The 24,478-nt window shown below is 43.7% G+C and overlaps 1 protein-coding gene across 2 annotated transcripts in view; it reads right to left on the bottom strand.

The window, feature by feature from the left end:
- TUB (TUB bipartite transcription factor) overlaps window positions 1-19,794 on the bottom strand; it is a 131,216-nt gene extending 111,422 nt beyond the window's left edge. Inside the window, exon 1 of one of the 2 annotated variants that reach the window (XM_074273751.1) lies at window positions 19,650-19,794. In XM_074273751.1, the coding sequence (XP_074129852.1) occupies window positions 19,650-19,759 (110 nt within the window). In that variant the 5' untranslated portion in view covers window positions 19,760-19,794. The remainder of the gene's footprint in view (window positions 1-19,649) is intronic. The other variant, XM_074273750.1, reaches the window with a different exon arrangement.
- Window positions 19,795-24,478: the final 4,684 nt, after the last annotated feature.

Raw genomic sequence — 24,478 nt, 5'->3', positions numbered from 1 at the left:
GATGTCCGCCCTCATTGCCCCCTCCTCCTTGGCCTGTTGAGTGTGCTGAGTCTCTAGTTGGGAATGGTCCTGAAGAAGGCAGTGCTGCTAAGCTACAGGTTAGGATGGCAGCAGCTACGGGCCATGAACCTGGGACAAGCCCCAGTCTCTCTCCTTAAAAAGATCTGCCTGCAGTCCTAGCATAAAGAGCCAGCTCTACGAGATGAGACCACCCTCCTGATACTGGGGAGCTCAATTAGAATAGCAGAGTCAAGGGAGAGGTAGAGTCTGGCTAAGAGGGGTCTCCACAAAAAGGTTCAGACCTGCGCTAGATTCCAGCTTCTGGTGTGAATCCACTGCATTGAATCTGGGTGACAGCTCAAAGGTCAAACTGTTTCATATTATTTATTGTCTTCTTTGTATATTTGTTATGGACGGATTTGGGTCACTGGCTCCTCTCCTAGGGAGTGTCCCATGTCTACCGCAATTCTCCTTCTTACTCTAGAGATACTTCCTATCTACTTGATGGAAAAGTTCCCTCCCTCCCTTTTCAGTTGGTAACCCCCTGGATTACATATGTAAGAATGAAAGCCAACAGGTCCTTTGTCAGCTCTTGTTCAACGTCCCCCTGCCTTGGCTATGAGCCCGGTATTCATATGTGAATGTGTATGGATAAATATATAGATATGAGCACAATACGTATATACACGTACACAGTGTGTATTGTGTGAATATGCAGCTTTACACATTCATGTATATGTTTGTATGTATATGTGGACATATATGTATAATAAATGTGTTGTGTCTCTGTGTGAATATATGGACATATATACACAAACACATGCACATGCATAAATGTGTGTATAAAATGTATGCATATTGTGTAATTATATATTATGATATATGCAAACATACATATACATGTTATATATGCTCGTGTACATATGTAGCATTGCTTTATATGTCTGTGTATATGTGCACATGTGTACACACATTACACATGTGTATACATGTGTTCACACATTTATACTATATATCATATACTCATACGTGTGTGTGTATTCCAAATAGGTATTGTGTGTGTTAAGTGACCTGTTCAGAGTAGGAGGCTACATTTGAGCTTGGATCCTCCTGAGCTCTAACTACTGCATTCCACCAGCTGCCCCATGTCATTCTTATATTTAAAGTTGGGATCTAGGTGAGTGATGTCAAATTCAAACAGAAATAAGGGCCACTAATCTATCCACAAGGATCCCTGTGGCTGCAGGGATGAACTTAATTTTAAAATGTAATGTTATCTACGCTCTCTCATGTTTTTATTTATTTTGTTAAATCTTCCCTAGTGCTGCTGATCACATGCCTCTGGTCTAGAAATCCAGGTTCGTTTCTCAGACTCCTCTTCCCAAATCTGTCCTTCTCTTCTGAGGAATCTTTGTTGTCTGATGAAAATATCACCTCTCCCTTGTAAGATGATCTCAGTTTCTTGCCTAAGATTTCTTCCTTCTTAGCAAAACTTGCAGGATTCTTTAGGACGATCATTCGTGTCCATGTGAATCCTCACACTTCCCTGTCAAGTCCAAGACAGAAAGCCCAAGAAGACTTGGGGATCTCAATGGATCTGTACTATTTGAATCAGGTCAACAAATAGCCTCCTCAGTAGGTAGCCACCACCCACCACTACCATTTCTTCTTCTAACTCTACTGGCTTAGCTGTGACTGTGCCCCAACAAAGGGAGGCTACAGCTCCTGAGTTCTCAGCAGTCAATAGTGTTTCTTTCCCCATTCCTTTCCTCATTTAATACCTACACTGAGAGATTTAAATAACATTCTTCCATCCTTCAACCTCTTAACACAGATCAGAATTTCTGGTTGCCTTTTCCTCCCTCTCTCTTTCCTCCTATCTTCTTTTGTTAGAAAAAAGAGGGAGCCCTTCTTCCTTTTTTTCTTAAGGGACATTTAATTTTCCCTGAAAACCAGTTGTTCTCTTGTATATTCTCGAGATCACTGTCTACTCTTCAGTACCCCAATTCTTCATATTTCCTAGAAACAAGATTCTCCCAAATTTGATATCACCCCATCTTTCCATGGTACCTCATCCTTTTATCAACCATTCAAAGGATCCTAGAATCACAGGTTTTGAGTTGGCTGAGAACTTAGAAGGTGTCAAACAACCTGGAGGTAGGTTGAAAGATTTACAATCTGAACCACATTAAAATTTAATTGGGAAGTATTTAGAAAATTGGATAAAAATATAATACTCTGTAGATAAAACTAATTTGTAGTTTTGTAAATCGACATTCAACCCCCAGGGAACCATTTCTATTTATCTGACAGAACTGTTCTAGTCCAGTTGGCTCACAAATGAATAAATTGGATGTTAAGGTGTCTCAGACCTGTAAGGTAGACTCACACCCTTTGAATACAACTTCAACATGCTTTCACCACTGAATCATGCTGCCTCTCCTGATCCTTCCCAATATATCCCAATACTGTCACAATTCCCACCGCATTGCTTTTGTTCAGTTTCCTGTGCCTGGAATTCCATCTTTCCCTGAAGAAAACTTACCCTCCTTTAAAGTCCAGATAAAAGGTCCTCTCACTCCAGGAAGCTTTTCTTAATGCTACTCTCTGCCCTAATTACTTAAAAAAAAAAACACTTTGCTTTAGGACCAGGTCAATAGTCCTTGAAGGGACCTTCAAAGACATCAAGTCCAACCCCTCATTTTAAAGATGAACAAACTGAGATTTCATCACTTCATGCCTTGGTCATGGCAATATTGAGTCTGCCTACCCAAATTACTTCCTATTCCAATCCATTCAGCCACCAAAGGAAATGATTTTCCAAAACCCAAGTCTAACTATAACAGCCCTATTCCAATCACTCACTCTCCCTCCTAGAGCAAATACAAAATGCTTTTTGGCATCCAAAGCCCTTCATGAGCATCCTCCTCTATCTTTCCAGTCACATTCCACAACTTATATTCTTCCATCCAACAACACTGGCCACCGAGCTGTTCCACAAACAAGATGCTCCATCTCTTGGGTCCAGGTATTTTCCCTGCTTCCCATGCCCAGAAAGTTCTCCTTCATCTCTCCTTCTTGGTCTCCCTAGCTTTCTTCAAGTACAAATCAAAGTTCCATATTTTATAAGAACACTTTCCCAATCGCTCTATTCTAATGCCTTCCCTTTTAATATTATTTCCTCTCTATGCTGTGTATCTAACTTGTTCGTATCTAATTGTTTGCTTATGGTCTCTCCAATTAGACTGTATGCTCCTTGTGGACAAGAACTGTCTTTTGCCTCTTTGTATCTCTTGCACTTAACACAGTTCCTGGCACACACTAGGCACTTAACAAATGTTCATCGACTGACAAGCTCTAGAGATGCAAGAGACCTCAGTAGTTCAACCTCCAGTTTCCAGGGGGGGAACTGAGACTGCTCATCTGAAGTGACCTTGCCCAAGGTCACAGTTCATAAATTTGTGGAGAGTGGAGACTATCTAGTCCAACCACCCAATTTATAGACAAACAAACTAAAGTGAAGGAAACTTGCCGAAGATTACACAAGAAGTAATTGTAGAGCTGGCTTCAAGCTCAGGTCTTCTGTCTTCAAATCCAGAGCTGCCACTGTGCCATACAGAGCAGTGTTTAAGGGGAAATTAGTCAAAGAATCATGATATTAAGGTTGTCAGACAGTAAATATGCCTGTCAGCTTTGTTTAACTATGACTTTATCATAAAGGATTGTTCTTTGGGGAGGGGATATTGGGAAATGATAGCAGTAAGATAAATCAGCACAAAATGCATTAATACAATTTAAAAAAAAAAAAGAAAGAAGGAAGGAAGGAGGGAGGGAGAGCAGGAAGGAAGGGAGAGAGGGAAAGAGGAAGGAGAGAGGGAGGAAAGGAGAAGAAAGGAAGGAAGGCAAAACACAATGATGGACGGAAGGGAGGGAAGGAGGAAGAAAAGGAGGAAGGAAAAGAGGGAAGGAGGAAGAAAATTGCCTGTTATCTCCATAACTAATAGGGACCATTATCAATTATACAGGGTTTCTCAAGGGGCCAGGGGAGTAATGCAGTGATTAGCTGCTCCTCAAAGCTTAGCCTTGGCTCCTTATTGGGGAAGTGACTTACTCTTTCCTGGGTCTCCCATATAAAATGGAAAGTTTAAAGAAAAAAAGTAGCTCAATATAGCTGACAGAACACTGGGTTTGGTATCAAGAAACCCTAGGTTCAAATTCCACCTCAGATACTTACTAGTTCTGTGATTCTGGACAAGCCATTTAACCCCTTCTGCCTCAATTTCCCCATCTGTTAAATGAAGGATTGGACTTGGTAATCTCAAAGGTTCCTCCTGGTTCTAAATCCTATGAATCTTTGATCCTCTCTTCTTCCCCAAGCAGACTGCCTAGGGAGTTGGGAAGAGGCACAGTCTTCCCCATTTCCCAAACACACAGAGGAGGCTGTCACCTGACTCCCATGGCCTAGAAAAGGCCCCAGAGGTGCAGCCCCAGGGCAGATCAGGTCCCATCCTGCCCCATAGGGAGCATAGGCAGGAGTCATGTTTCCCAGTGAGGGGGATTAGCAGGCTCAGCCCCCTTGTCTCATAGTTAGTTGAACAATCAGATTGGCCCCAGTAAAACCTCCAGTCTACAGATTCCTCTAGGTATTGGCCCTTAGCCAGAAGTCCTAGGACAACCAAGCAACTGGGCTGCCTCTCAAAGACAAGAGAGTTTTTAAAAGAAAGCATCCCTCCTTTATGTTTCCCTATATCCCTTCCAAAACAGTACTCCTACTTATATAGCACTTGTCTCACAATAACGTTAGGAGGTAGGGGCTATTTTTATCCCCACATTTTACAGATGAAGAAACTGAGGTGGAGGGGTGAAATGACATAGGGTGACATCCTGGGAACAGCACAGAACTAGAAGTCAGAAATCATAATTTCTGCTTAATTCTGCCACTTATGTGAGAATTTTAATTTAAGTTCATTTAAATTTAAATTAATTTAGCTTAAATTAATTTAAATTTCATTTAAATGAGACAGTTCCTCTCTCTGGATCTCAGTTTTGTCACTTATAAAATAAGGAGGTTGGTCTAATCATTATCTCTTTCATTTTAAAATCCATGGCTTCTTGATGATGAGACAAGATAGTTCGTAAATGTCGAAATAATCCAAGTTGTTCCATCTCTGTTTTGCTCAAACGATAAGAACTTAAATAAGATGAGCATGGTAATAATAGATCATTTCAGGGTTCACAAAGAGGCAGTATGGTCCAGTTCGAGAAGTAGATGTTGACATGATTGTAATCACATCATTATGAAATCAGGAGAGTTGTGTTCAAATCCTCATTCTGCTACCTTGGCTATTAGTAGTTACCTTGGCAAATGACTCAAGCTCTCTGGGACTCAGTTTCCACATCTAAAAAATGAGAGTGTTGGGCCAAATGATTTCTGAACCTTTTTTCCCAAAAAATTTAAATGTATAACCCTATGTAAAAGAATGCTTTATACATATTAAGTGCTTAATAACTTAATTCACTCATTCATCCATTCTTTCTGGACAGAAACCCTGTGACTTAAGCAACACATAGTATTATTATAAACTTTATGAACAATAAAGGCATTGAGACCCAGAGAAGTGACCTTGTTCAAGGTCGCACAGCTAGTAACTGGCAAAGTCAAGGCTTGCTCTTCTGATTGCCTCTCCCTTATACAATGACTGTCTTCTGCATTGTTCTTTCTGAGGCTGCTGATACTGTACTTGGGGAGGAGTGGGAGAAGGTGAGAAAATCAAAGATAAAGAAACCGGCTTTGCCAATCCATCAAGAAGGAAATTGCAAAGACTTTGCTAAGTGTAAGGGCGGCTGGGGGGGGGGGGGAGGGGAAGAAGTGGATGAGTTAGAGACAAGGAGATGTAATCAGTTCAATTTCTAAGGTTGTTAAGGATAAGTGTCAATCCCTAGAGGGGAGGGAGAAGAACCGGGAGGAATAGTATTTAGGCATCTTGTTGGAAAAGTTGAGAAGAAAGAAGAAAGAAAGTGATAGAAGACACATAGCTCAGGGAGTCAAATGTAAAAGTATGGAAGAATTGAGAAGAGTGGTCTGGCTTTGGAGTCAGGAGCCCAGGTTAGATTAGAAGAGCTCTGAAGTCCCTTCCAGCCCAAAAAATAGAGTGTAAACTCCTTAAGGAGGGACTTTTTAAAATTTAGTCTTGTCTTTGCATCCCCAGAGCTTTAAGCAGTGTCTGATATGTTAAAAAAAAAATTGAACTGAACTGAATTCGATTGGAAAATGTCCCTAGTCTTGTAGTGAAATAAGATTTCTGAACTTGAAGTTAGGAGATATGATTAACTTCACATCCTAGTTCTGTGATCCTGAGCAAATCACCTTTATATGCCTCAGTTTACTCATCTATGAAACAGGGTCAATACAACCCTTTGCTATCTACCTTAAAAGGTTGTTGCCAAAAAAAGAAAGAAAGAAAGAAAAAACATTTTGCAAACCATAAAACACTAAGGAAATGGGAAATGTTGTTATTGGCAATAAAAATTCCCAGAAAGCCTAAGTGACATAATGGTTAGAAAGCCGAGTTCAGACTCAAGAAGACTCAAGTTCGAGTCCTGTGTCTGATGCATTTAATATCACTCTGTCCAAGCACAGGATGGCTACCTGAATAATCAGCCCTAACAGCACAGAGGTCTCCAGTGAGGGCAGTCTAGGGGGCCGAGGTATTGTTCTGCCCTGCTTGTAGAGGACTCCTAACTCAGATTTTCTTCCAGCCCTCCCAGGTCGGGGTTAGGACCCTCAAAACCAATCCTGGACACTTACCGGGAGCCAAAGGCGATGAAAATGGCAGTAATGGAGGCTTAGAGCTGGCTATGGAACCAGGTCCCTGTTCAGGCATTCAGAGCTCCAGGAGCCCAGAGGAGGCTCTTGCTGTGGGTTCCCCAGCTCTGTCCTGAGCTTCACCCCCTCGAAGGCCAGGGGGAACTCGGTGGGATGGAGGAGAGAAGTTGGGAAAACACAAGGCATCTGAGGGAGGTGGGGGCAGGATATACGCAGTCCTTCAGCACTGAAAGGTGGACAGCGCCCCCATTAAGTCTGAGCCAGGTGCTAAAAGCTGGCTAGAGCTGGGTGTAACTTAGCACCCAGTGTGCCGAGAACAGTCCAGACTGGCAGTTCAGTGGGGCGCCCTACCCCTGTCTCTGCTAGGATCCCCGACACCCCATCCTCACAGGGCCACAGGCTGAACCTGGGCCCCTCGTCGGGACTGGCCCAGTCTCACCCCTGGTTCTGTGCTTTCCCTCCCCCTGCCACAAGCCTCTTCCTGGGGAGATAGGGAGATTGGGGAGTCGAAAGCAGGTCACTGCAACTCAGGATTCTCCGGTTACATTAAAAGTGAGACCAAGAGAGATGTTAATCGTGGACAGAATAAGGAGGGAGGAACTCAGCCCATTCAAGATAAATGTTTGGGCTTTTTTTTTTTTTTTTTTTTTTTTGCATACACCAATAAATTCTTGGGATGACCCACCCCCAACTCACAAAGAAGACTAAAAAGGAATTTAACTTCTGACCTTTTTATAAACTAGCCCCATTAACCCAATTCTAAGGCACCTCTTCCATAGAAGCCTTTTTCTGATTCTTTCTCCCCCAGGAATCTTTCTAACCTCAGATGTGTAATAATAAGACAATAAGGGCTTATTAGATTATAACTTCATGGACAGCAGGAATCAAGTCCTAGAATCATAGAATTTCACAGTTGAAAAAAAAGATCTTCCAGACCCCTACATGCCTGACAAGTGTTTAACCAGATCCACCCTGCCTTCCAAAGGGTCTTATTCCAATTCTGGATGGCTCTGATCATTAGGAAATGTTTTCTTGCCTTAGCAGAAATCACTTCTTTACTATCCAACAGGGCAGAGTAGTGAAATAGCTACAGTACAGGACTTAAGTATAGTACAGGAAGACAAGTTCAAATCCTGTCTTAGATCCTATCTAGCTGTATGGCCCTAGACAAGTCACTTAAATAAATTTTGTGTCTCTGAGATTTCCTCACCTTTAAAATGAGAGGGTTGGAGCCTATAACCTCTAAGGCCTCTTTCAATTGTAGACTCTATTTCTGCCTGCTGGAGCCCATCAGAAAAAGTCTGACCCTTTTTGCATATGAAATCCTTTAGGTACCTGAAGAATGGTCATCTCCTTCTCCAATTAAGGACCCCCGGGTTGTTTTAACTAATTTTGCATGGGTTTGGTTTCCTGGCCCCTCTCCACTCCAATAGTGCTTTCCTAGGCACACTCCCAGTTTTATTACTCATTATCACTACTCCCTAAAATATAGCCTCAAAGGGTTCAGACAACTTAGCATGTCTTTCTCACATTGCTTCTCACATCACCAGGGCTTAAAAATGTTCACTGAAATTAGGCCCTCCCCAATCTGAGTCCCCATTTTCATCTCCCCTCTCCCCCATTCAGAACCAATTCTGATCCTAAGACTGTGTGGCAGCTGAGGGCCAGAGAGAAGCCAAGCCAGCATCAGGGAGAAAGGAAGTGAGTTTTATATCCAAGGAGGGGCAAGCTTACTGCAACATCCCCCTTCCCTCTGGGGACTGATCACACCCGACTCTTGAGCACACTCCTCTTGGGACATACAGGGTTTGTGTTCCTTCTTCGGTGCAACCCACTAGGGTTGTGGCTGCCAACTTCACTGGCCTCAATATGTCACAGCTCATTACTATCCTCCCTTGGCCTGAGAACCTGTCCTTTGGATTTGGGTGGGGCCAGATTACAGCCTATTCCCTGGAGAGGGGAGGGGAGACCCTTTTCACCCATCCCCAGGTGCTGCTCTGGGATGGATTTAGGGGAGAAATTGTTCTCTTTCTTCCTCCCCCATCCCTCACTCCTAAAGAATAGGGTTACAAATGGGGGGAGGGATGCAGGAGAGTATCATTCAAGCCATAAGTAGCCCCTCCTCTTAGTTACAGATCCTCTAAACCCCAGCAGGGATTAGGGAGCATTGAAACTGCATTGACTGGGGTGTCGAGAGACCAGGTTTCTGGTGCTCTTTCTGCCACCGTGACTGGACAACTCCTTTCCACTTGCTAAGCCTCAGTTCTCCCTCCACCTGTGATACTGAATGAGGTAGAGTTTGGGATGGATAAAATTGGGATTCCTGGTCAGGTCCAAGTGGAAGAAGCGGGGTCTGAAGCTTCTAAATAGGAGAGTCCGTGATTCCCTGTCTACAACCATCTCTACAAGTCTTCCCAACTCTGACTTTCTCTCCCAGTTCCAAACCCTGTGTCTTGTATATAATGAATTACAAATTGAGAGTCCTCCCTTCTCTGCTATTCTATGTTCTAAAAATCCTCTTCTAGCCTTTGCACTTCATGTTCCATGGCTCTACTCACCCCTGATATTCCAGTTGTGATCCCATCCAATTCACACATTCTCTATCTTCTAAGGTCTCTCATATTCTCTATGTTCTAAACCCCAATATTCTTTGCTCTGAGATAAATTCAAGAACTAACGTGGTCCACATTTTCTGAGAAAAGGAAGGATTGACCCCAAATAATGCTCTCTGATATCCAGGACAATCCACCAAACCCAGGGTCAAAGAGCATTTATTTGTTGGGAAGAAAAGGAGAAGGTAACTACAGCAGATTAAAGGGACCCTCAGAAGGGTAGTTCCCTGGGTAGGGCACTGCTAATGAGCCAAGCTCTGGCCCAGTTTCAGATATAATTAGTCTGCATTCCCCAAGGTTACAGCACCTGATGCCTGGAGAAGCATTTTAGATTGGAAGGGGGAGGGGATTTCATCTTTGGCTGGGTGAGGGTGGGTGGGGAAAAAAAAACAAACCAGGATATAATATAATCCCACAGGAAGGCAGCATTTAATGTACACACACACACCACACACACACCACACACACACACCATCTTAAAGACCCATTGTTGGAGGAATGGAGATGGGGAAGAAGTGGGAATGAGCTGTTCTAGAGAGAAGCAGATCAAGTGAAAGAGGTTCCGACCCAATTCAATTTGGCTTTTCCCTCTCTCCCTACTCATTCATACTACTGCCAGAATTGTTTTTTCTAGGCCTGAGGAATAGCTCCCAGGGAAATCTGATGTGCTGGAAATCTCAACTCTGCTACTTCCTATCCTTGTGACTTTTTGCAAATGGTCTTTTGGCTCCTTATTGGGCCTCAGTTTCCCCATTTGTAAAACGAAGGCTATCTGGAGCCCTTTCAAGCTCTAAATTCCATTATCCAAAGATAGATGTGGTCATAATACTCCTCTGCTCAAAACTCCAGTATGGCCCCAGGAAGTTTCACCTTCTTGTGGTTCAAGACTTTTCACAATTAGCTAGGGCTTTACATTTCTAGCTTTAATTCCATATTCTTCTTCTTCTTCATATCTTGATCAGAGTCATTACTGTTAATCAATCACAACTTCCCCATTTTGTAGATGGCTTCAAGACATCAACTTCATAAGAGTAGCCTTCATATTTATCTCTTATATTTCAGCATATTCATTTTGACCTATAATTCTAACCTGTTAAAAGATCTTTTGGGATCCTGATTCTATCATCCAATGTATAAACTATTCCTAGGATAGGATTACAAAGTAAATATATGGATAGGTATATTTTTATTACCAGTAAACTCAATAAGCTATTATGGAAATCACTCTGTCACAAATAAGCCATTGAGATTTGGAATGTATGGCAGAGAACAGAGAAGTGAAGGAGGGATAAGCTGAGACCTCTAGGTGAGATGGAAGACTTGGATAGGAGAACACTAGTGAATTTCAGACTTAACAAGATTATAACCAGAGATGGGGATACTAAGGGTTACAAAGACTTACAACTTTATAAAGAGGTTGCCTCTGTGCCAGTCTACCTCTTTGAATCAGTGAGTCAACATGAATTTACGGAATACCTACTGTGTACCACAGCCTGGAATCAAGAAGACTCATCTGCCAGAGTTCATATCCAGCCTCAGACAATTTACTAATTGTTTGACCCTGCTCAAGTCACTTTGCCTCAGTTTCCTCATCTGTAAAATTGTCTGAAGAAGGAATTGGCCAACCATTCCAGTATCCTTACCAAGAAAACCCCAAACAGGATCATGAAGAGTAAGACATAACAGAAACAGCGAAACAATACTTTGTACCAGCTACCTGCTAAATGCAAGAGATATAAATAAAGCACAAGATAGTACCTGCCCTCCAAAAGTTCCTATTATAATGGAACAGCCAATGTACTAACTATGTGCAAACAAGTTATATCTAGGATTCACAAAAGGGAAGCATTTGTATTTAGGGGGACTGAGAAAGGCTTCTTTTGATGAGATTTGAAGGAACCCAGAAAAGTCAGGAGGCAGAGATGAGAAGGGAGGAAATTCCAGGCACAGGAAACAGCCAGTGAGAATGAACAGAAGAATTAGGAGATGGAGTGTCCTATGCTGGGAAAATAGGAAAAAAATTACTAGATCACAAAGAAAAATGGTAGTAAGATATAAGAATTCTGAATTCTGGAAGGATACACCTGCAAGCATGGCATAAGCCAACCTTCAGATTTAAGGGTCTAACATTTTCCAATACCCTCATGTATTTCTAGTGGCAGATCATGCTTGCTATCTGAGAAGACTAGCCCAGCTAAGCTTGGGAGGTGCAGTCACCAGTAGTCAGGTGAGCAGCAATGAATTATTTGGCCATGGCAACCCTCTATACAAAGAAAAATACAAATGGCCTTCCCTCTTGCAATGTGGCTCCTTGGAGGATTCTGGGGATCACACAGTTTTTAGATACTTCATAAACAATGATTTCACTGTTGGTCTTCTCATTGTGAGACCTTTCCAACAATCAACAAGTGGACTTATGACTGAAGGGGATGAAATTCATTTTAAGTGATATTCTTGTTATAAATCCTTATTGATGTTCTCATTATAAAGCTTCTGGGAGTAGCTAAACAAAAGGATGGCTTTCAGATTTTCCCGGAAGAGGCAAATTTAAAAGTTAGTTTAGTAGATTTTGTTACATATTCAAAAGCAAAAAGAAATATTTCAAGGAACATTTTTACAATGGCTAAGCATAATGGACTTGGAATCAAGGATCCCTGGAACCAAATGCCATCTCAGACACTTACTAGCTCTGTAACCTTAGCAAGTTATTTAACTTCTATCTGCCTCAGTTTCCTCATTAGTAAAATGGAAGTGATATTAGCTTACTTAATACTTATTTCTACTAATTATTTACATTGCTGTGAGGATCAAATGAGGTAATTATATTATATAATTACATAATATAATATATATTATATATAAAGGTCATTTAATTCTTGAAATGCTATATTACTATGTTTTCAACTTGCAGTATTCATGATAAACATAAGCAAAAAAAAGGAAACAGATGCTTCTGAACCAAGATCCACTGTAGAGGATGAGGAGGTATGGAAGTTCTGTGAAGAACTCTGTAAGAACTTTCAGATTTAAGTCAACATATGCTTCTGATCATAGATTCAGAGATCATCTAATCCAAGGTCATTTTATAGATGATAAAACTAAGCCCAAAGAGAAAATGTGATCAGCAATGATAAGATATTTAGCATTTATGTAGCTTTTTAAAGATTTGCAAAACTCTTTACAAATATCTTCTTAGTTTATCCTCATAAAACTTCTGCGAAGTAAGTATTATTATCCCCATTTTACAGATGAGGAAACTGAGGCAGACAGAAATATAAGAAACCTATACTTCTATTTGTGGGGGGGTTGTTTTGTTTTTTGTTTTTTTGCTGAGGCAGTTGGGGTTAAGTGACTTGCCTAAGGTCACACAGCTGGGATATGCTAAGTGTCTGAGATCACATTTGAGCTCGGATCTTCCTGATTTCAGGGTTGGTGCTCTAAGCCCTCTGCTACCTAGCTGCCCGGAAACTTATAATTCTAGTCACATGCTAGTAAGTGGTTTGAGGCTGGATTTCAGCTCAGGGCTTCCTGAGCCTCCAGGCCACAGCTCTATCCATTTTACCACCTAGCTGCCTCATTTGTGTCAAGGTCACAAAAGAACGCAGTGGCACAGTCTGGAGCCAAATCTAGGTCTAAGAAATCCAAGGCTCTTGCCACCTTGACACACTTTACTGCTCAGTGACTTCCTTGATAATATGGCATAGAGCAGGAAAGCAAAAATAAATGCTGGAAAATATGGCTTGGAATCAAGAAACTAACAAGGCTAAAGGCTTATGGACAACAGAAAAGTCTGACATCTATATTATGTGAACAGCTTTAAGAGACTTGGAAGGCAATTTTTAAAAAATTAAATTGACTATATTTTAACAGCTAGGAGATGATTGGTTATGGATGTGAGAGTCATTTCTGAACCAGCTGTCTGGGAAAGTCAGCCCATCGACTTGTTGGAACAAAGGTAAAAATCAATACCAAATTAGCAGAAGATGTCAGCATTAGTTAAGTCTACATTGATTTAGGCTGCAGGGTAGAGCTATAGCCTGGGGAAATATTGTTCATAATCTGCTTTTTTGTTTGCTTGTAATTTGGTTTTTATTGATATATTTTGCTTTTAAGTCACCTTCATTTCTAAAGAGATCCCTCTCCTCTCCCTCCCTCTTGTGAAAAAGGTTTTCAAAGAGAAAAAAAAAGTCATTCTGAAAAATCAGTCAATATTCCTACCCTGTCTGCCAGTTAATATATTGTTCCCTCCGTAGCTTCCCATTTAGAGCCTGACTTTGCAAAGAAAGGGGGGGTTCTTTTCTTTTTCTTTCTTTTGTTTGAGGTCTTACTTCTATAGTATTTTATTTTTGCAGTTACATATAAAATTTTTTTGGAAACATATTTCCATATTAGTCATGTTGGGAAAGAAAAATCAGAACAAAAGGAAAAAATAAAGAAAAAGCAAACAAACAAAAAGGTGTAAATAAGATGCTTTGATCTGCACTCAGTCTCCACAGTTCTCCCTCTGGATGTGGATAGCATTTTCCATCACAAGTCTTGGAACTGTCTTGGATCACTGTATTGCTGAGAAGAGTCAAGTTGATCATCATACAATCTTGCTGTGACTGTGTATGGTGTTTTTCTAGGTCTGCTCACTTTATTCAGCATCAGTTCATGTAAGTATTTCCAGGCTTTTCTGAAATTTATTGCTCCTCTTTTCTTAGAGAACAATAATATTGGGAGGATGTTTTCTCAGCTCTTCTCCCTGACCAAACTTATCCAAAAGCCTCCCTCCCACTGACCACAGAATTAAAGGCAGGCACTTCTGCCTCACTCTCAGAGATTCTCAAAGGGGCAGAGCTCAAGTGTATTCATTTGGAAGATTATTTAGCGCCAACTCCTCATTTTACAATGGGGCTCAGAAGGAGGAAGGCAGGCTTCTTAAGTTTAGGCTCATTGTTAAGCGACACCCAGAGTTAATGGATTTTTTTGATCCCCAAGTCCAGGGCTACAGGCAAATTGGTCTCCGAACCATAACTTAGCTGTTCATGTGATGCTCATCTATTCAAGCCTCCATACTTTTGCTCAACTAATCCCAGCCAAATCTCACTCATCCTTCCAGTTCTAGTTCCACATCCCCCAAGAAGCCTTTGATGACCAAGACACAGAAGCACAGCATATTAGAGCAGGACAAAATAAGCAAAAATAGGACAGGAAGCATTTATTATACACTTATGTGTCAATCTTTGAAGATACAAATGCAAAAAACAAATAAAAACATTCGTTCCTTTCATGATCAAATGGAAATTACCTTGCCTGTTCAAATCTAGCCTCACACTCTTACTAGTGTGTGATTCTATGCAAGTCACTTAATCCCATTATAGAAAGGAAGGAGAAAGGAGGGAGGGAGGGAGGGAAGGAAGGAAGGAAGAGAGAGAGGAAGGGAGGAAAGGAGAGAGGGAGAGAGGGAGGGAGGAAGGAAAGGAGGAAGGGAGGAAGGGAGAAAGGGAGAAAGGGAGGACGGGAGGGAGGGAAGGAGGAAAGAAGGAAGGAAGGAAGGAAGGAAGGAAGGAAGGAAGGAAGGAAGGAAGGAAGGAAGGAAGGAAGGAAGGAAGGAAGGAAGGAAGGAAGGAAGGAAGGAAGGAAGGAAACACCTAATCCAATTGTATCATTTCCCAAATGGGAAGATAGAGTTCTGAAGAGAGAAAGGCACTTGCCTGAAGTTATACAGCCCTCCTCACTCAAATCCAATTCAATTTCGAGTTATGGCGTCACCTCCCTGAAGTCATGGTTGTCCTCCAGAATGCAGGAAAAATAACAACCTCAATAACAGTTTCACACTCTAGCCCAGACCTCCTGACACGCAAAGTTCTTTCCCCTCTCAGGAATCTCCTATCTTCCCTCTTAAATAGAACTAAAGTTCTTTCTATTCAATGTAAAGGCCTCAGAGTTGACTAGATAACCAAAATGCCCCCTTTTTCTGAATTCATAGTCTAGGACAAAGTGCCTTAAACAGTGGGTTGCAACACCATATGAGGTCAAGTAATTGAAAGTGGCACTGAAAGTGCCAAAAAATTTGGCAACAATAAAAGGTATTTATTCAGGAAAATATTCAGCCAAGATTTAATTCTTGATGTAAAAATAATCCATTTCATTAGTATGCAAATGTGTTTTCACTTTTAATAAATGGCAAAATTATCTGTATACCAAAAATATTTTTAAATGAATTTTTTGTGTGATTTATTATCAACAAGTGTTTGATTTGCATACCCAGGATTGTGTAAAATTTCTCTGGGGACAAGGGTCAAGAATGGAAAAAGTTTAAGATGCCCTGCTCTAGAATTCCCTTCCTCCTCAAACTAGCCTCTCAGAATCAAAAATCTAGAGCTGGAAGAAGCATTAAGAGTCATGTCATTCAATCCTTTCATTTTGCAGATGAAAAAAGTGAAACCATCTAGAAAAAAGTGATTTGAAATCTTATCTCGAACCTCCTTCAAAATAGTTCAGATGCTACTTCCTACATTTTAGTTCGTTCACTCCTAGCAATTTTAGTTCACTCCCCTTCTCCTCCCCCCCTTAAAGCTCTCTACCCCCTTTAAATTAATTTGTATCATTTTTGCATAGACTCTGTATTTACTTATATGTATATAGTAATACTTACATGTATACAGTTGAACCACTCTCTTCCCATCCCCTAGAGAATAGACAGCTTCTTTTTTTTTAAATTTCCAGTACTTATCACACCTTGCAAGTAGTAATAATAGCTACCATTTTCATTGCTTTGAAAAGCACTTTTATTGTTATCTCATTTGATCCTCCTAACTACCCTATAAGATAGGTTTTATTTGTCACTTAGTCATTTTCAATGGAGTCTGACTCTTGGGGACCTCATTTGGGGTTTTCTTGGCAGAGATAGTGGAGTGTTTCCTTCTCCAGATCATTTTACAGAAGGGGAAACTGAGGAAAAGAGAGTTAAGTCTCTTGTCCAGAGTCACACAACTAGTTAAGTCTCTTGTCCAGAGTCACACAACTAGTAAGTACTTGAGGTCAGATTTTTTTTTTCCTGAGGCTGGGGTTAAGTGACTTGCCCAGGGTCACACAGCTAGGAAGTGTTAAGTGTCTGAGACCAGATTTGAACTCCAGTCCTCCTGAATTCAGGGCTGGTGCTCTATCCACTGTGCCACCTGGCTGCCCTGAGGTCAGATTTGAATTTAGGAAATGAGTCTTCCTGATTCGAGGCCTGGCATTCTATCCACTGCCCCACTTTACTGAAAAGGAAACTGAGGCAGACAGGTTAAATGACTTGCTTAAGATCACACAGCTAGTAGGTGTCTGAAGCTGAATTTGAACTCTGGTCTTCTTGACTCCCTGTTCAACTCTTTATCACCTGCTTCTGAAAGGTGGCACTCAGAACACCTTCCATAACCCAGTCCCCTCCAAACCATCATAATCTTCTTATACCTAATTCTCCTCATATACTCTGTGATCCAGTAACACTGGCCCCCTCACTGTTTCTTCAACACAGGATACTTCCATGTCCTGATTTCTCATTTTCATAGCCTGGAATATTCTCTCTCCTCATGCCCCTGGCCAAAAATCCCACCTACCCCTTTCCAGATTTCCCTTGTTGCTAATGCCTTCACTCTGTTTATTTCCAATTTATACTGTACATTTCTTATTTATACATAATTGTTCGCAGTGTTGTTTCCCTTGTTAAACTCTGAGTTCCTTGAGAGTTGGTGATGTGGTGCAGGCCTTGGATACAATGCAGTAGAAATCCCAGTAACAATAGACACCCCAATACTTTTCGAGAAACCGCAGACCATGAGGCCCGGAATGATGTAGTCGCTTTAGGAATGTGGCTATTGGGAGAGACGCAGCACAGCCTTGGAGAATGTGTGTGAAACAAGGGGAGCTGGACCCGATATCTTTATTCCACAGAGCTATCCTTCAAGGACGTCTGGTTTGTTATCTGAGAGTCTGGGCAGCTATCATGAACCTGGACTCAAACAATGAGCACTTCTTATTTAAAAAAGGGGGTTGTCAGCCCCCATTACCAAACTTCCCACTAATCATGTAAACTCCAATCCCGTGATGTCATTTACCCTGCTCTGGCCTTTGCCAAGTCCCTATAAATTTACCTAACTGGTGCTTATTCTTAGTTATCTTCCTCTTGGAATTTAGCCTTTTTAAATGACCTTATATAATTGACATAATAAAAATCTGCCTCTTGACTTGGAGATTTCTTTTGGGACACCTGCAACAGCAGTGCAGAATACCAATATTCTGGGGTCCCCCTGAATCCCAACACTGGGACATCTTGCCTTTGTATCTCCAATGTTTATTACGGTGTTTGGCGCATAATAGGCGCTTAATAAATACTTGTTGACCGTTGTGCACCTAAGGTTAGTAAGCAGCAGAGCTTGGCCCTTTCTATCCCCTGAAAATTCACCAAGTCCCTACTCAGCGGCAGGACCTTTGCTGATCGCTGGAAATGTAGAATGCGGGGCACTGGCTGTCTGCACTGGAAGGGGGCTGAGCAATCTGATTAGTCAGTCTAAGCCCTTGGATTTGGATTCCGAGGGCAGGGCTTAGCCAGCTCGGGCACTGGCTGCCAACTTGACTATTTCTCTGAGAATAAAATATGAGGCCTGGGCCGGCTGATCTCAATAACGCCCCTCCGCCAGGGCAAATCAAAACTTACCCACTCTCTCTTATTCTGATCTATTCTTGGGCCCGTTCACGCGTCCCATCCCAAAATCTTCCAATATATATGTCACTATCACAGGGCTATTATTGTTATTCCTTGTTCTCGCTACTGCCCAAAATACAGAGTTCTCACTGTCTCTGTCTCTCTGTGTCTCTGTCTCTCTCCTTATAAAGAAGTTCTTTAGTTCGAGTTCTCTGTTCTTGGCGCTTCCGCAGTTATGGTAGCTCTCCATGGCTTCTGGAGTGATCCACCCCTCCTCCTCTTGCTCCCCACACTATTCTAGGTCAGCCCGGACCTTTAAGCCTCCCTCAGAGAATAAGGTTCCCGGTCTTGGGGGAGATGGAAGCTTCCAAATGGCAACAGTTACATTCGGCCCAAAATGAAGAGAATCTTCTCCGGCTCCAGGGACCCAAGTCTGCCCAACCCATGTGGCCTTGGGGAATTCGTACAGAAAACAAAAAAGCGACACAAAAAGCGAGAACGGGAGGCACGCCCTGCCTTATCCACCCGGGGGCCTGCTCCAGAACTAGCGGGGAACTTCGGAACAACCGGGGAGGGGCCCGGCCACCTGTGGGGGGGGCCGACAACCCGGGGAGGGGAGTGGGTCCTGCCACCCGGGGAGGGGAGGGGGTTCGGCCACCCAGGGAGGGGAGGGGTCCGGCCAGCCGGGGAGGGGAGGGGGCCAGCCACCCGGGGAGGGGAGTGGGTCCTGCCACCCGGGGAGGGGAGGGGGTTCGGCCACCCGGGGAGGGGAGGGGGTTCGGCCACCCGGGGAGGGGAGGGGGTTCGGCCACCCGGGGAGGGGAGGGGGTCCTGCCACCCGGGGAGGGGAGGGAGTCCTGCCACCCGGGGAGGGGAGGGGGCCCGGCCACCCGGGGAGGGGCCAGCCACCCGGGGAGGGGAGGGAGTCCTGCCACCCGGGGAGGGGGCCGGCCACCCGGGGAGGGGAGGGGGTCCGGCCACCCAGGGAGGGGAGGGGCCCGGCCACCCGGGGAGGGGGGGTCTCACAACCCATCGCACAGCTCCGGAAAGAGCTTTGGATTAAAGCCTAAGCTTGGGGTGCGGGTGAGGGGGAGGATGGAGACAGGGCTGGGCGGTAAAAGCAGGAGTCTGCCTTCAGGGAGCTCCCAGACCAGGGGAGAAGCCGGGGCAGGCGCAAGCCCTCGAATAGCTCCAATGAAGGGCAAAAGAGGGACCAAGGCTGTGGGAGGGAGGGATGCAGACTGCACGCAACCCGCGCGGGTATCCCCGCGTCCGAAGCCAGGCTAAAGAGGCCTCCCCGAACATCCCTGAGGAGGGGGATCCCCTGCGACGGGCTCGGAGCCCCCCGGGCCGCCCCACGCCTCGCGGGCAGCCCGGGCCGGGAGACGGGCCGAGGCCGGACTCAGGGGGCGTGGCCGCCCCGGCCCAGACTGCCCGGACAGCCCCGCCGCGCGCCCCGGACCCCGCGCCTCCGGCGCCGCAGCCTTCGCTCCCCGCCCCCCCAGCCCGGGCGTCCCCCGCGGCGTTCCCGGCGCACTACCTGTCATAACTCCAGCGGCTGTAGGACAGCGTCCGACTGCTGCTCCGGCCGGCCCCGAGCCCCACGCAGCCGCCGTCCTCCATCCCCAGCGGCGCGCTGGCTCCCGCCATGCGCCCCTCCGGTCCCCGCGCTACCCGGGGCTGTAGGTCGGCTGGGCTCGACTGCGCGCGGCGCGGGATAAAGGCGCCCCCCTCCCCCCTCCTTCCTCCCCCTCGGGGCGCCAGCTGCCCCCCCCACCCCTGGGGCTGCGGGCTGTACCATTTACTTTCGAGGGGGAGGATTACCCCAGCCTCTCTGCGTTCAGCCTATGGCGAGGCCGGCGCGGGGTGGACAGGTAGGTGGCCCTGGGGACCCCCGCGGGTGGGAGCGAGTCCAGTGGGAGCCGCCACGGCCAGGGCGCAACCCCTGCTGACCCCGGGGCTCCGTTTATTTTTAGAGAGAAGGCGGCGGCCGCAGTGAAGCCAGATTAAGGGTTCTGTGCTAGTAAAAGCTGGATTCGAACTCTGTCCTGAGCACTCACTAGCCAGCTGTGTCAGCGCCGACAAATCTCCTCCTCTCTGACTTGTTCATTCATAAAACGGCGGGGGGGGGAGGGGGGGGTATTTCTCAGGGCTGGCGGGAGGGTCGGATGCGAACAAGGAAAACGCGGTCGCGGTCGGCTCTTGGCTATAATTTGTGTCCCCCACCATGTCCCGGTGCCTCGTTTTCTGCCCTTTCCTGAGGTGAGCCTTCCCTTGTGACAAAGATTAAGCCCCATTCCTACAGCGCTGAAATTTCCAGGGTCGGGAAGTGGGATGGACAACAGGAGTAGGGAACAAGTGGTCCCCCAGCGCGCCCCCCCCCAGATCCAGAGCCCTCCAAAAGTCCCTGCTGCCCCACCTTTTTGCCACCGTCCCCCGGTGCCCTATCTTGCACCTATCCTCTCTCACCTTCTGCCCAATTTACTAGAGAGATCTGACTTGAAGGCCCAGACCATCCGTTCCATCACGGCCTGAAGGTAGCAACGTCTCTTCTCTGAGTCACGGAGTGGGAGCTCCCAGAAGTACCTTGGGGAAGGAAGGGGAATATTCCGTGATTCCCTCTTCGTCTCCTCACTCCTTCTCCAGATTAGGTCAGGTGTCCACTTGGCCCACTGCTCACCGGAAATTGCCAGCTAACAAGTGTGCAGGCACAGGCAAGACCCTCGGATGGGGTCAAGGGCTTTGGGTGCAGGTTGTCACCGACCTGCCAGGTTATTGTGGATCAATTCCTTCCCCTTCCTAAAGCCTCAGCTTACTTATCTGCAAAATGACAGGGATGGACTAAATGATTTCTGAAATATAATAAAATAATGGGCAGCAAAATATTTGTAAACCTTTAAGCTATCTAAGGTTCTTTTCAGGTCTAAAAATTCTGCTTCAATGTTGTATTGTGGGGCAGCATCAGACCCCTCTTGAAACTTCCATTTTTTTCTATTGCAAAATGTGGAGATGGATAGAAAGTATCTTTCAACTCAAATTCTGTGATGTGAGACCTTGGACAAGTTTCCTTCTCTGAAAAATGAGAGAATTAGACCAGATATTTTCCAGTTCTTTCCTTGAAAAGATATCATTTTTTAATAGAAGGGGGGTACTTAATATTATCCCATTTTCATATTCTTGGCTCTTGAAATTTGGATATCCACATACCCACCATAAGCAAACTTTTCTGGGTCATGGGGAAGGGGAAGGAAAGTTGAAAGCACCCTTGGAGCTAGCAATTCCTAACCATTAGCAAACTGTGATCATATCAAATAATGTGACTCTTGGCAAATCATTTAAATTCTGCCTCAATTTCCATATTTCTTTAAAAAAAAACCCTCATGGCCTTGGAGTTCACAGATCTGGAATCAAATATTGGTTCTGCCCCTTCTACCCTACTAACCTATTTCTGATTTAAACTCCTCATCTATAATCAGAGAGGGTTGAACTGGATGATTTCTAAGAACTTCTCCCACTCTAAATCTTCCATTCTAGGATCTCTAAGGTAGTTATTGAATGAATTATTGCTGGGGAACAACTTGAATTTAGGGTTTTTTAAGCTGCATGGGCATTAATACTGGTAGAGCCTCCATAGGCAATCTATGGAGGATTGGTCCAGTTCAGATCAGAAAAATAGTGGCTTCTGTGCTGACAGATATTGGAACCAGGTCCATGTGCAGCCTGGGTGAGAAAGATCCAGTCTTTTAAAAACCACCATTATTAAACCCCATCTCACCAAAAAGGGAAATAAGCTCAAAAAGAAGATCAACTCAGTAATGAATGCTCTTCCCAATATACTCCCTCCAACGACTCCTTGGAAGGAGATGGACACCGCCAGAGGAAAAAGGAGAGACATTGATGCGGTTTATGGGAGCTCTCTGATTTCCATAAAGATGAGGAAAAGGAGCAATATGCAAGACACGAGTCCTACCTGAAAAAGGAGAAAAACCTTGGCTTTAAGAGGAAATAGGAAATCAGTCACTGGCTGTTTCATTAGAAGAAAAGTCGAAGTACCTTATATTCACAAACATTACAGAATCCATGAACTGAAAAGACCCAATGGTACCTGAGTAAGAACCACATTTTTCCTTGAAGACCTTGAGAGAGAAAGACCTTCCTCCCAAGGCAGCCAATTCCACTCTTGGATTGCTCTGAATGTTTTCTTAGGAAATTTATCTCTCTGTTAACCTTTTGCTCCCCATTTTACCAGCCAGGGACAAATAAATCTAATCCACTTTCTAAACATCTGTCCAGAATTCAAATACTTGATGATAAATACCACTCCATTTTTCCAACTCCTCTCTCTTCCAGAATGTCCAATTCCTTCAACCAGTCTAGGTCTTCACCATTCTATTCTGTAGTTTCTGCTTATTAATGTCTTTCCTAAAAACTGCTCTCAGGTCTGAACTGTCTTGGCAAAGGGAATATACAGTGGGAATGTCAAATCTCTAGTTTTAGACACTAAGCCTCTCTAAAGGCACCCTAACATCCATTATTATTTTTGGCTGCTAGATCACAGTTAACTTTTTTTTTTTTTTTATACAATCCATTGAGATGCTCAGACCTTCTCAGTTGAACTACTACTGTCTAGTTATATCTCCTTCAATCTTGTACTTCTGAAGTTGATTTTTTGAGTCTTCTGTGTGACTGGTCAAATTGCTTACCCGTTTGCCTCAGTTTCCTCATTTGTAAAATGGACTGGAGAAGAAAATGACCAAACACTCCAGTATCTTTTCCAAGAACTCCAAATGGAGTCATGAAGAGTTGAACAAACTAAAAACAAAAAACAATTGAGCAATATGTGCCAGGCATTGTGCTATGTGCTAGAAATACAAATGCAAGAAAAATAAAGACTAACAAGTAAAAACAACACAGTAGTAGGGTTGACAGTACACAGTTCAGGGCATGGTTTAAAGTGCAGACGCCAAGAAGAAAATAAAAGGGAATTAAGGTCAACATGGACAAATGAAAGCTCCAGGAGAAATTCTCCAATGGGAGAAAAAGAGAGAGCTCTTCCATGTTGAGAAGGCTGCAGAGGTAGTTAGCTGTTTCAGGGCAAGGGGGCTGCAGATTCAGAGGGAAAGTTCAGATTGAGACTATAGGATTTGGGAAGGCTGGAAGACAGGAACCAAGGTGAAAAAGGTATTTTTGTCCACAAGGTAGGACAATATGAACCCAACCCAGTTTGTCCAAAGCAAAGAAGTTTATTTTTGAAGAGTGTAAGGATGTGGATGGAAGCAAAGTCATGCCCTTGATTGTCCAAAAGAAAGGCAGAAAGAGTAGTCACTCCCATTTACTACTAAGTAAATTTTCTTTCCACTCTAACCTCCAAAGAGCTTTGCTAAATGGCTGACATCTACAATTTCCTCAAGCAATATCAAAAACAATGAAATGAAAACAGTCCCTCGCTTAAGGAGCCAGCACACTACTCTCCCCACAAGTACACAGGAAGTTTACATATGTAGTCTCTACTTAATGCTTAGAAAGCACTTAAGACTTTAAAAGAGTATGATTGTCATCTTTAAAGGTCCTGCTGCAGGAAAAGAGATTAGGTTACTTTTACTTGGTCCTCAAAGGCAAACCTAGGAACAGTGGGTGGGAGTTGCAAGACTTAGCAGAATTGAAAAGAAATCTTAATACTTAGAACTGCCCACAATCAAAACTGAAGGTCGTTGAGTTCCCCATCTTTGGAATCCTTCAAAGTCTGGATAAACAAAGTCATTTATGTGGTGGACAGTATTCGATTAGTTTTGGATTGTTGTAAATGCCTTCTAGAACTGAAATTTTATGGTTCTATTTCACCCTAGGTGTATTAAAACTCTATCAGTTCAAAATGCTGACTGACTTGGAGAGCTGGGAGGATGGAGGGATTAAGTGACTTAGCCTTTCACAGGGAATGTTGCAGAGGGAAGTTATGCTGCCAAAGTCACCACTATAAGACATTTCTGGTGCCATCCCTGATAGAGCTGCCTTCTACCTACTTGATATTTACCTTGTATACTCTGGTTTATGAATGTAAATTGCTTCAGGGCAGAGCTTATTTTTTTTTTTAACTTCTTGTATCAACCAGTACTCAAATACAAGTTAGCATTATGGTAAGCATTTAATAAAGACTTATCTGTTGGTGAATATAGTTCCTAGATATGTCTTGATGAAATCTCCCATGCATACATTTTGTTGTTCTTATAAGAGCATAGAATTCAAAGAGACCTTAGAGGCCAGTGGGTCCAAACTGCCCCCTCCCTCCTTTTGTAGATAAGGAAATGGGAGACAGCCAGGAATACTCAGGGTCACATAGCTAACATCTGAGGTAAGACTTGACCTCCAATA

This window comes from Sminthopsis crassicaudata, chromosome 6, assembly GCF_048593235.1.
Source record: "Sminthopsis crassicaudata isolate SCR6 chromosome 6, ASM4859323v1, whole genome shotgun sequence".
In the NCBI taxonomy this organism is placed as follows: domain Eukaryota; kingdom Metazoa; phylum Chordata; class Mammalia; order Dasyuromorphia; family Dasyuridae; genus Sminthopsis; species Sminthopsis crassicaudata.
This window is presented reverse-complemented; position numbering and strand designations above follow the sequence as displayed.